The sequence below is a fragment of the Cydia amplana genome, chromosome 13 (assembly GCF_948474715.1).
Source record: "Cydia amplana chromosome 13, ilCydAmpl1.1, whole genome shotgun sequence".
Taxonomy (NCBI): Eukaryota; Metazoa; Arthropoda; class Insecta; order Lepidoptera; family Tortricidae; genus Cydia; species Cydia amplana.
In genome coordinates this window covers 3,341,383-3,355,267 of record NC_086081.1, presented here as the reverse complement: position 1 = coordinate 3,355,267, position 13,885 = coordinate 3,341,383, and the positions used below count along the sequence as shown (strand labels likewise).

General features: G+C 35.7%; 1 protein-coding gene across 1 annotated transcript in view; it reads left to right on the top strand.

Moving 5' to 3' along the window:
* LOC134653691 (dopamine D2-like receptor) overlaps positions 1-13,885 on the top strand; it is a 54,428-nt gene that overhangs the window by 16,916 nt on the left and 23,627 nt on the right. Inside the window, exons 2-3 of the mRNA XM_063509084.1 lie at positions 5,514-5,623; positions 8,923-9,175. Of these exons, the coding sequence (XP_063365154.1) occupies positions 5,514-5,623; positions 8,923-9,175 (363 nt within the window). The remainder of the gene's footprint in view (positions 1-5,513; positions 5,624-8,922; positions 9,176-13,885) is intronic.

Genomic DNA, 13,885 nt, shown 5'->3' with positions numbered 1-13,885 from the left:
AGCAAGATTTAAAGATAAAGATAAAAGATAGTTTATTCAAGTAGGCATAATTACAATGCGCTTATGAACGTCAAATAAAGCTAGGTAGGCCGGCTCCAACCCTACACCTCTGCCCCGAGAAGATTTAAGTCCCCCCTCAATTGGAGGAGGGTATCCCAATATGGGACCAGCAACAAAATCGGCGGGACACATCTTTTCAAAAAAAAAATTACGTCTTATAATTAACATGCATTACGAGAAAATAAGTAAAAAAAAAATACAATTTAAATTACTATAGATTTCTGAATAAACGTTTTTTTATTACATTGTTTATTTTTATCTAATAAGTAGGCAGATAACTCCCAAATGCTCACTCGGCCATAATTCCTCTCCCGTCTTGCCAAACAGCAGTAAACCACACACAGAGCCATTCATGCCCGCGATGTTTTCTCCGAGACCCTCGCAAAAGATATCGCAGTAACCGCACAAAGCGGCCCTGAAAGCCCAAGTGAGACCTCATTTATTACGAGCTTTTTGCTCTTAGCTACTTCTTATTTATTTTAGTTACTTCGTGTATTATATATACACATCAGTAACTCGTGGCATTTAGGTAGCACTTAAAAGATTAAGTAGTTTAATTAATAGGGATGATGACACATGTTGAATTTTATAACAAAATCTAGTAAAATAGATAGTAAATGAGCAATTTATCACAATAATGTGGATATTAAAATAAAATACGGAAATGTTACAAAAATACAGGACCTGAAAGTTTCAAAATTTAAGTTTTTTTTTTAACTTCCAAAAACGATAAAAGTAAGGGTACAATTGGATTCCTTACATTTTATCCAAAAAAATATTGTAAAGCAACTATATACATAAACGCAATATTTCACGGACAAAAACGCAATTTTCTTCTTTTTGTCCATACAGTCCATACTACAAGATGGGATCTCAGGGACCTTGACGTCACGTTCCCTTGTCCTTTTGTTCAGGGCGTTTCGCGAGTGAAGTGCGACTATAATTTCTGACTTTTGTATTGCTTTAATGCAATGGGTCCTATATAGACATTTGAACCTAAAAACAAACCCGATCGATTGATACCATAAATGAAAATTAGTCATGTAGCCTATTCCTTTTTTTAGTGGTTTCTTTTTCTCGACTCGTATAGGAAGAACATTGTCACATCACTAGTCTGTTAGAAACTGTCAAGTGCTACCTAAGTGCCACGAGTTACCGACGTGTGTTCATCACTAATCTTTTAAGTGCTACCTAAATGCCACGAGTTACCGATGTGTAATTATATATATATGTAGTTTGTCAAAGGACTATCTCATTTCAAACAGACCGAGAGAATCATACTATATTTACTACCACCAATTTTGCATGTATAGGCCTTAAAATGTATAGTTTATGATGGTTCATTATTTTGTAAGTGGGTAGATTTACACAGTGTAGTTTTTCCTCAGTCACCCGTTCCGTTGACCAGTTCGAAACGTCGGGATGTAGAATAAATTCAATATACGCGATATAATCCGTTTTAATAGTTTTGTTTCATAAGTAACTATCGCGGTAACCGAAGACAATATTACATACTATCTTTGTCTTACACTAGCACCCAAAAGAAAAGGATGAGTATAGTTTTTTTTGTTCTTATTTACTGACAAATTTGGTTTGACCAACTATATATATGTATATTATATGTATACACGAAAGGTATTTGTATATTCGTATCAAGTATGTCGGAACACTTTGATTTTATTAGAAAGTTGAATATATTGACAAGATAATTTTTATTTAGGTACAATCTACACAACACAAGCGTAGAGGTACATATACTAAATAAAATATTCATTTCGAATAATTAGATTAACAAATTGATTAAACATACAAATTATAAACTAAAATAAACCTAGGAATGAGTAAAACTAACTTAACAAATAAAATATTACCCCCCACTCTGATTGTCTCCCGGATCAAATGTGCCAAAAATACTGGCGGCATTACCCCGCTGAATGGCCAGTGATATAATATGTTGGATTGGACAAGGAAAGAACCAGAGCGAGGGTCGCAGCCCCTATCCCTTAATCGTCGCCATATATCGGTACCTATTGTATAAATAAAAGGCTTATCTTGAGGTGGAACTGAGATTTGTAAAATCTGTTATTCATTTATTACTTGACTAGCGACCCGCCCCGGCTTCGCACGGGTTAACAAATTATACATAAACCTTCCTCTCTCATCAAAATCCGTTGCGTACTTTTAAAAATCTAAGCAATACATAGGGACAGACAGACAGCGGGAAGCACCTTGTTTTATACATACTATGTTGTGATTATTGAAATGATCATGCTGATTTTTGAGTGTGTCATCAATATTATTACACAAAAAATTATAACATCCATATTCTCACTGAGTTATTATTACTTTAGAGAAGAATGAAATTGTCGCAATTGCAACCTGTACCACGTAACCAAAACGTCGTAAGCGTCGTAAAATTCATGGCGCTTACGCGTTTAGGTCTCGAGATTTACGTTTCAATTCTATGGTTTGTTGTCAAAACGACAACAACTCATGGCGCAAAATACTGCTGGTTCTCTGTGCCGGTTCTATATTACGTTAGTAATGTAATATTAATGGGTCTCTCTATTGTTTCCCAAAAAGTTTTAAGTCATATAATGTTTTGTTTGTCCGCATTTTCGTTAGTCATAATATTTCTCACACCTCCTATTCAGAAAAGAGCTTTTTCTTCCCTGCTAGAAGGGATCAAAGTGGCACTTTTCCTCCCTGCTAGGAGGGTTCAAAGTGGCACTTTTCTGTTCTAGCACACTATTTTTAAATTTTTTTGCACATTGCAGCATCAGATTGTGTCAACACTAAGATTTTTTTTATTTTCCTCATATTTGATGTGAAAAGCAGTAGGTATGTGTCACACGGTATCAAAATTATTTCGTCTTGGGCGTTAACACTTGAATCCTTCATTACGCTCAGGATTCAATGTAAGCCCTTTGACAGAAATATATCATTTTGATCCCTTGTAACACAAACTACTATTATTTGGTAGGATTGCCATAAAACAAACCTAACCTAACCCATGTATAGGATAACCTCACGAAAATCCTGAAAAGTTAACGGTTTCCGGTTTAGGTTAGGTTAGGTTAGCTAATGACAATATGACAAACAATAAATTATTACTTAAAACTTTATGTGAAGCAAAGGGACCCCTAATAAATTCTATGCATTTTCTATTATGTTTTGATCCGAAATGCCCGGAAGTAACGAAACTACAAAACTTTCCTAAATCCTGGGCCCGTAATAAACGTAAAAGTTAATTTTATAGCACAAAATAAACAATTTACGAGCACATCTATCAAAGAGGACCGAAAGGGGCGGGATTCGACATTACAAATCTTATGACATACTTAGGTATTAGGTAGGTCTTAGATTACTCGTGTTACAGCGGTTAGCCGCTGTATCTCAAAATATGCGATAAATTAAGAGCCAACAGGAGCTAAGATTTAAATATTTTAGGTAAATATACCCGTCTCGCTAACGGAAGCGGCTCCTAAAACTAGTGCGATAAGGACAAGGCGAAAAATCCTGCGTAAAAATATCAAAAATCGAGGTTTCGTACTCGACTGTTTCCTCCTCCAAAACTTAACCAATCGTAACCAAATTTGGAAATCTAAATGAATATGACATTATCTGTGTCGGACCGTTTTGCTTTTTTGACTAATTGATGTCAGTTTTAAATAGCACGCCTCTCATTGCGGCATAGTCAATTAGGCCATTTTGGCCATTTTTGAAAGGCTCTAGCGCCTTAAAAAACAAAAATATCAAAAAAAGCAAAACGGTCCGACACAGATATTGACAATATTAATCTGTGTTGAAAAAATCATTGCTCTAGCTTCAAAACCCACGGAGGAAACAGTCGAGTACGTTTGTATGGAGAAATGACCACTCCTGTTGGCTCTTAACTATTGAATTTACATTTTAAAACGCAACATTAATTTAAAACTCCGACAAAATTATAAAATTGTCACCTAGTAACTTATTCAAAGTGTAAAAACCTAGTTTTCATGAAGCAGGAACATGTGAGAGCAATACTACTTACATTTTTATATTAGGTAAACGAAAAATTGAAAAATTTACCACTTACGGCTAATTTAAATTTAAATTTATATGCATCAGACACAATTTAGTCCATAGAAATAGTAACAAACGAAGCTTCTATAGTCTGTGCGGAAAGAGAAGAGTCGTAGAATGTATGGGGCCCAATACATTCCACGACTCTTCTCTTTCCGAACAGCCTCTAACTCTTTTCTAAACTCTAACTTGCGACCTTTTGGAATACCGGTCTGGTCTGGGCTCCTGTTAAGCCTCCGTAAACAAAGTAATATAATATTATATTGTAGGCCGCCCGTACTGAAAGCGAGGACCTATAATAATAGAAGAAGAAAAAAGCCTCCGTAGCTCAGTTGGTATAAGTATTGGACCGGTGTTCCAAAGGTCGCAAGTTCAAGTCTTGCCAGCGGTGGTGAAATTTCTCTTTAATATATTTAACCTTTTACATAATGTCACTAGCTTTCAACAAAACAAGTGGAATTTTCTTAATGTTCTCGTTCCCAATACATTTGATGATGTTTGGCTAACATTCTACATCGCTATTATTTACGGTCTGAATTTAACATGAGTTTTTATGTCAGTTTTTGGGATTCCGTACCCGCAACTCAAACATAAGCCTATATTACTAAACCTCCGCTGACCGTCTGTCTGTCTATATGTCAGAGGCTGGGCTGTAGACAGACGAACATAGAGACAAGACAAAAAAAATGTGTAGAAATAGAGAGCTCGCTCCATAGTCAGTTTTTAACTCACTTAAAACTTATTATCGTCGTCGGTTCCTTTTAGTTCCACTTAATAATTTAGATGGCATTAATTTTAATCTATACTCAGCGACACCTATTGAGTTGGCAACAAACAGGGTGCCAGTATCTCCCGATTCAATATTTCGCGCAGTGAAAAACGACGTGGCCGAGGATAATTTTTGTCTACCTATGGTATTAGTGGTTAATAGGCAAAAATCACAATTGATGCTATTTATATTGTATTAGTAAACAACAACAAGATAACGAATATTCATTAACCAGCATTAACCATTAACCAACCTGTGTTTATAATGTAAAAAAAATATTGTTTTTTAAAACTGCTTAAATTTTAATAATGCTCAATATATTTAATTACACAAACAAGTCTACCGCGATAAAATTTCATTGTTTTTACCTTTAATTCCGACGTTTCAGCTGAGTTGCACCAGCTGTGGTCACGGAAAAATGTGTACAAAACGCGAGAGTTTCAAGTGTTATAATGCTCAATATTTAATCCGTGTTAAGAACTTACTTACACACCTAATGCTTAATTTTGTGGTGCAGGCGACGTGTATAAGGTCTTAAGATTGATTATACCTACTCTATTTTACTCTACACACTGAATAGGATGTTAATGATGATGCTAAATAAAATATTTTGTTCCAGTTTAATGGAGCATGGGGGCTGCCGGCCGTGGTGTGTGACTGTTACATCGCCATGGACGTGACATGCTCCACATCTAGCATATTCAACTTAGTCGCAATCTCCGTGGACAGGTGAGCGACTATCAATCAATCAATCAATCAATAATTTTATTTCGTCATCATAGGTGTAAATACATTAGTACAGGTGTTAGGGTGTTTATCCAATGCAGCAGCTATGATGTACCTTTCCGGCTTACGATATTTAAAATAGGTATAGCTAAGTAATACAATTATTTACAATTAAAATATAGGTTACAAACTGGAAAAATAAATTTAATCAATATAAATATAAATGTAAATGTCATGTGTGACTAGTAGTTTAAAATGTATTCTAGTTTAATGAAGTGAGTGGCCGTGGTGTGTGACTGTTACATTGCCATGGACGTGACATGCTCCACGTCTAGCATATTCTACATCTATAATGATATTTCCGCTACTGGAAGCAAGTTGTTGACTACGAAAATAATAGGCGTTTTGGTACCAATATTCTAAGCTTAGGTATTATATTTCTACTAAGTGCTATCGCTTGCACAGATTCTAAGCAATCTGCAAAACGCTTTGCATATTTTACTCTAATAATTGAAGGTGCTCAAACCTTGTCTTAAGGACTCTTACACACTAGTCACTAGTTCTGGCGAAGTAAAATCAAATAGTAGCAGTCTAAAATCAAATATTGTTACCTATTTGATTTTCATCAGTATTATCGGTCCAAGTCCAACACTAGCAGGCCAATTCGAACGCACACTGACATCAGAATTCAGAATTATATGCAAATTATCATAAATGATGTCATTTTAATAGTTACCATGCGTCTCGCTTACGCCAACCAATAGGTACATTTACAGACAAGTACGATCGAAATCCGTGAAAACGAAATGACATAAGACACAACACATAGGGTAAAGGCACCAGTAGTCAGCCTTATAACGACTTTTTTAAGTTTGAACGTTCGGCATTTCTACAGGATTAGTCGGATAATTAAACAAATGACATGGTTAGATCAATTGTTTATCATAGTTTTAAAACAAAATATTAAAAAAAATAACAATCCTCTTTATAATACCTCTAATTAAGTTTAAACAAAAAGTGGCACTTTTCTCCAGTAGTCAGCCTCCAAAATCCAGTAAGCAGCCTCTGTGTACCCAGTACTCAGCCTATATAAACTATTCATAATAATTAGATCAAAATCACTAATATTTATATCAAAATCAACGATATTATAATACCTATTTTTTATTTATAATTTTAGTTATTGTTATTGTAGTTAGTTGTAGTTTTTAATTTTAGATTATAATTTTTTTGCTTATATGTATTACTTGTTTAAATACATAATAAATAAAAAAAATCTTATAGGTACATACAATTCTTATGACACGAAATTTGTTGGCCATAGGTACTTAACTAACACTATTCTTGCAAACTAAGAATCGCAATATTTATTTTCTAAGAATTAATCCATCAAAAATTAACGAGGTTAATCCTAATATATAATTATGTTCCTAGTAGGTATTCGGTAAAAAATAATTAAACGAGACTATTCAGATCTAATTATCATTTTATCATTAATATACAAAGTCATATTATACCGACCAGGAAAAAACAAAATGATAGATATGTATAGTTAACGTCAAAAACATGTACCTATACACTTTTGAACCTTATTTCAATGAGATAGGGTTTAAAAATGTGGACATATTTTTGGCGGCGACATACCAAGCAAGGTTAATGGCTGAGTACTGGATCAGCGAAACCCAGTGGTCAGCCGCATTAAAACGTTATTTCAAATGCGGCTGACTACTGGGTTTTACTTTAAATTGACTAGGGCATGCCTAACTAAATTTGAAAATGTAAATTTAACGGTCCTAACGGTCGCATTGGATCGAAAATAATAAAATAAACGAATAACCCAAAGGTCAGCCGCGGGGGGCTGGGCACTGGATTATTTGGAAAAAAGTGTTATCCAGTGGCCAGCCCCCTCAATTTATAAGTGAAATATTGATATTTTCATTCAAATATAATGCAATTTAATAGATAAACTAATAAATAAACCAATCATTAACAAAAACAATAACTTTTAACATTAAAACATAGTTTTTCTTGCCTGTTAAGAGAACACCACGTGCAGTAAAAAATATGGCGGACATGACACTATTACACTCGTCGACAAACAGCACCTGTATGAACGAGTATATTTCTTCCCCCCGTTCCCTCACCGCACATGTCGTGTGACATATTAACCAATAAGGAATCAAAGCTCCTATTTGAGTACTCGTGATTTGTTTAAACGAATATACCCGATATTTATTACCAATAAACGACTCAAAAGGCTGACTACTGGTACCTGGCTGGCCACTGGTGCTGTTACCCTACACAATTTATGACATAATTTAGTTATCACTCTGATGTCAGTGTATGTTCAAATTTGCCTGTATGTCAAGGATATATAAATATTCGGGTAAGTTTAGGGGGCTCAGTCAGGCGTGGCTCATTCCGCGTCGCTACAAATACCGGCCCACACCAATTTTGGTGTGCCTAGCATAGTATATACAAAATGGCTAGCATAGTAGTTACCGCGCTCCGCTACGGAACGGACGCCTGCTCGCGCTTGCGCCACCTAGCGGTCATTTCTGTCGTAATAGACGCGTTTTGTTAGAGAGTGAATCTTCTGTACCTAGTACTATTATTTATTCTGTGGCTTAGTTGGTAGAACGGTAGGCTGGCATACGAGTATGTTCTAAGAAAGTTAGACCTTAATTACCTTAATACTATTAAGTATGTAGTATATGAAAGTATCTTAAGATCGAACTGTTATAATATTGATTGGAAGTGCAAAGGCACCTCCAGACGAAACATATTTGTATGCAAAAGGCAATTAAACGTGTCTGGACTCTCCTTTATCGTGAGTTAGTGTTTATACTTGGAGATACTGAAAACAAATTAGTTGAGCTTCATTGCAATTTACATACACATTACAAGTTGTGATTTAATTTACAGATGCTTATAATGCTCAGAGATATAAATGAGAGATATTTAGGTAATACTGCCAAAACAAAACTGATAGAATGCTCATTAGTCTCATTACTTGCTATATTATTTATCGGTTAAATGCGTTTTTCTCGGATATCTTTTGACGCAGATGCCCAACATTTGTTACAGTTCTAGCACTTCTTGCTACTAGGCTACTACTACTACTAAAGGGGCCCACTGATTAACAGTCCGCTGGACGGTATCGGCCTGTCAATTGTTCGAAACTGTCAACTTTTTGTTCTAACTGACAGGCCGATATCGTCCGGCGGACTCTTAATCAGTGGGCCCCTTAAGACTGTAAATGTATTTAATTATTATTAATTAATACACTTTATTGTCCACAGATACATAGCAGTAACACAACCAATAAAATACGCGAAACACAAAAGCAACGGCCGAGTATGGAGCATGATCTGTATAGCATGGCTCGTCTCCGGCGGCATCGGGAGCCCTGTGGTCCTCGGCCTGAACAATTCACCAGACAGAAGAGTGGACCAGTGCCTCTTCAATAATACGGACTACGTCATTTATTCGTCGCTCGGCAGTTTTTATCTGCCGTGTGTCATTATGATGTTCCTGTATTATAATATATTTAAGGTAAGTTCTTCTAAAGTTAGTCTAACGCCATACTCGGCTATGTTGGGAGACCTGTAGTCCTCGGTCTTATTTCACCGAACAGAAGAGTAGACCAGTGTCTCTTCAATAATACAGAATACGTCATATATTCGTCCCTCGGCAGTTTCTATCTGCCGTGTGTTATTATGATGTTCCTGTATTATAATATATTTTTTCTACTCCCGTACTTTTATTTGTCATTTAAAGAATCGTGCACACACCTTTAAACCCCTATCTTATAGTTGTCAAGACAAGTTTTTAGTCTATTCCCCAAAAAAGTATTTGTGCATACACGCAGTATCTTTTTGGCACTTTTACGATACTTCGTGTAATCACCACTTAAAAAATATTGTATGAAATACATTACCTACCAGCCAACCTGATTTTAATTGTCATCTCTGACAGATTTTTTTTTTTTTTTTTTTTTTTTTTATTGAAGCTTTGGCAACACGGCCATCAGCTTAAACATGAATTACATTTTGAATACATTACAAACTGATATAATAATAGAACCTTAACTACTTAAAAACTACACAAACACACCTTAAAAAAAACTATCAATCCACAAAACAAAACAAAATAAAAAAAGTCGGACACCTACAAAAGGCCGAAAGTGTTTTTTGCAAAATCAAATATAACTTTATATAATACAAAGTGCCTTAAAAGTTCCTGTACGGATGTTGGCATTATTGTGTTTTTTAATACGTCAGTACAAGTGCAAATAAATAATAATCTCTGTACATTAAAATAGGGGCAATTAAAAAATAAATGGTCTAGATTACAATCTTTAGCGGGACAGAAGTTACAAACAGAAGTAGTCGACAATTTTAACCTAAAAAGATGAGCTGGGAAATGGCAATGGCCAAGACGCAGCCTGCACAAACTTTTAATAAACTCTCTGCCTGAGTAAACGTTACCTTTTTCGAACCAGACAGAAGTTGACGGGTCAGGCTGAATCTCAGCCAGCCATTTCCCTTTAATATTTCTGGAACTGATTAAAGAAACATTCCACCGCTTTAGCATGATATCTTTAATAAATTTGAATAAATCCGTACGAGGAACTTTAAAACTACAAATTTCAGAATTAACTGAATGTTTAGCAAGAGAGTCAACAATTTCATTGCCCAGTACACCTGAATGACCAGGAACCCAACAAAACTCTACATTGATTTTACAATTTAATAGATCATCAAATAGCTTTCGCAACTCATAAATTAAATAATTAGCATTTGCTACAATTTGTTTCGATGAAAGGGCTTGAAGAGCACTCATAGAATCGGATAAAATCAAAAAGTTATGAGACGCAAAATCATTACACTTAATGTACATCAAAGCATAAATCATAGCTAGAATTTCGGCTGAATAAATTGAAAAAGAGGTATTACAGGAAAATACTTTGCCTGAATTAATAGAAGAATCATAGAAAGCAAAGCTAGTGCGAGTATTGGTTTTAGACCCATCAGTATAGATCTTAATATAATCTGACTTATCATTTAAAAATTCATAACATTCATATTTAGTCTTAAAATTAATTATAGTAACCGGAATATCTCTCATTAGGCAATGGTAGCTGTAAGTAAAACAGGGCAGGAGGTGGTACCAAAATACAGTATCTTGAAACTCAAATCTCTGACAGATGAGTGAACTATAGACATGTTTTTGTATTTCATTCATTCTTTTCCCGCCCGTACCCTGAGGATTCTTTGCTACTTCTTGAATGAAAAATATTTGTTATATTTACAATTTTATTTCAAAGTAAGTGCTTGGTTATAGAAAAAGTATTGTATGCAACGTTGTTTAACTGAGTCAAAAAATACTCGTGGCGTCTTTATTAACAATTTTCGGCTTCTCCTCAAATATACTCACGCCACTCGCCTTTTTTGACCTCTCTTAAACAACGGTAGCATAAAATACTATAAGGTAAGTTCGTTTAAAGTTTGTCTAACATCTAAATTAGGAGACCTGTAGTCCTTGGTCTTAATTCACCGGACATAAGAGTCGACCAGTGTCTCTTCAATAATACAGACTGCGTCATAAATTCGTCACTCGGCAGTTTCTATCTTCCGTGTGTAATTATGATGTTCCTGTATTATAATATATGAATTCAATCAAGGTAAGTTCATCTAGAGTCCGTCTAAGACCGACATGACCCTCGGGCCTCGGGTATGTTTTGAGACCCTCGGTAATCTCGGTATAGTACCTACAACGGCTACAACATTGTTGCGCGATTACACTTTAAAGGTTAATAACCCTGTTCCTTATTTATGTCATTAAAATGTCGAACAGTTTTTATTGGACTGCCTTGTTTCAAAATGTGTAGGTACTAGCGTAAAGCTGGGAATAGAGTACCAAGGTCCTGTTGGTCTCGTAATACAATAAGGTGAGAGCAACACACACGATATTATAATTAGCAGGGGTTAGAAATCTAAATTTAGAAACGTACGGGTGATGTGTTCAACAAAATTTGAACTTTGTTGCTAAAAGAAAAGCGCGTGTTAAAAGTTTACCTTAATTTGATTGATCTCTATTTGAATATTCCTAGTAATTTCAAGTATTGTCCAGCCGAGTGTACCTGCAAGTGTTTATCAATAGAGTATTTGACTACTAGCCAAATCAGCTTCTTTTTTCGAACTGTGAAAACGATTTTGCTGACGTCACAATCAAATTACCTACTCTTTATAGTTTTATACGGGTTTTGAAATAGAAATTGTGTGTAAAAATAACTGCTGTCTACGTCTCTTTATTAATCTTTTGGAGCTTTACTTATTTCATGCATGATGTATGATAATTTATTTTAAATACAGGCAAATACCCTATTTAATCCCGCCTCAAACTCAAAACCCGCACCTGAGTTGGACACTTGCCCTCGTCATATTAATGCCACAGCGAACGATATGGGAACAGCACGGCTACCACGAGTTGGCATTTGACATTTACGTTGGTGACTGGGTGAACTCGATCGCATTCCCTTTATCGCACCAATAAAGTGCGAGTGAGATGGATTGCGATCGAGTTTACGCAGTCGCTAACGTAAATGTCAAGTGTCAACTCGTAGTACGGCTACAGTACCGCGATGTAAACGAGGTCAAACTTACTTTGTATGAAATTCTTTTATTTATGAAACTACCTACATCCATATCATACATTCATACATATTATAACTTAAACTGAAAAACATTTAATAATGTAAAAGTTCTACCGCTTTGCGTATTAATTGTATCAAAGATTCTGCAATTAGTTTCCACATAATTAACAAATAAAAACTATGTTTTTTTTCTGGAGTCAGGACAACAAAGCTCTAGTGGTGGAACCCCGCTAATGGACTTGGAACCAGGAAATCTTATAATGAGAATAAGGAAAAACGATATTAATTTATCCGAAGTCCGAACATATAGATTTTTGGGGTTACTAGCTTTTGCCCGAGACTTCGTCTGCGTGGAGTTAGTAAGTTGGGTAACTTATGTTTTATCCAATCTACTTTTTATCGATTCCTCATACAAACTTCAACCCCCCCTTTTCACCCCCTTAGAGGATGATTTCTGAGATAAAAACTACCCTATGTCCTTTCCCAGGACTACAAATATCTCTATACCAAATTTCAACTAAATCGATTCAGCGGTTTAAGCGTGAAGAGGTAACAGACAGACAGACAGACAGACACACTTTCGCATTTATGATATTAGTATGGATGTCCCATTATTGATTCCAAGCCCATTACACACTACTTACACTAGTTAACTCAATACACCACCACTGGTTACCAGTCCGCCGCACGATATCGGCCCGTCAGTTGTTCGGAGCTGTCAACTTTTTGTTCTAACTGACAGGCCGATATCGTCCGGCGGACTGTTAATCAGGGGACCCCTTTAGGTATACTCGTAACAGCCTCCGTAGTTGCCGTACTGTTCCAAACTATACACCATTTCATCCTTCTGTTCCACGCACGTCACGTAGAAGCCGTCACTTTGACGTGCCCATTCCGTCACGTCACTTGGACTCTAAGCTACAAGCGTCAAGGTGCAAATTCCTCTGACACTTCATATAATGAAATAGACCCGTCAAGTCGTGCATTTGCGGTTACGTGGGGGTGTCGTCACGTCGGTCATACCCGTATGTGACGTGTTAGATGCCGCGAAATGCCTAATCTTAGGAATCCGTGTGTTTTACCTGAAAAAGGGTCGGGTAAGGGTATCGTATTTTAGATGTCATACTAGTATATGATTCTTATCTTATGTACTAGCGACCCGCACCGGCTTCGCACGGGTTAACAAATTATACATAAACCTTCCTCTTGAATCACTCTATCTATTAAAAAAAACCGCATCAAATTCCGTTGCGTAGTTTTAAAGATCTAAGCATACCTACAGACAGACTGACAGACAGCGGGAAGCGACTTTGTTTTATAATTTATGTAGTGATGAAGCTTGCAAACAGTACCTAAACCTACAGAATATGTAGACATAAAATTTATCTAATGCAGTATACTCTAAACAGTACAGTGCAGTATATTCTTTATTGTGCACAATAAAGAATATTATTATTATTATTCTCTTTATTTATTTTTGGTCTTAAGTTAGGTTATTTTATAATATGGATATAAAAATAAAATACAAAAACACTTACAAAAACAATACAAAATACTTATAAACATATTATAAAAAACCTAACCTAGGGTGCCGCCAGCAGCGGGGC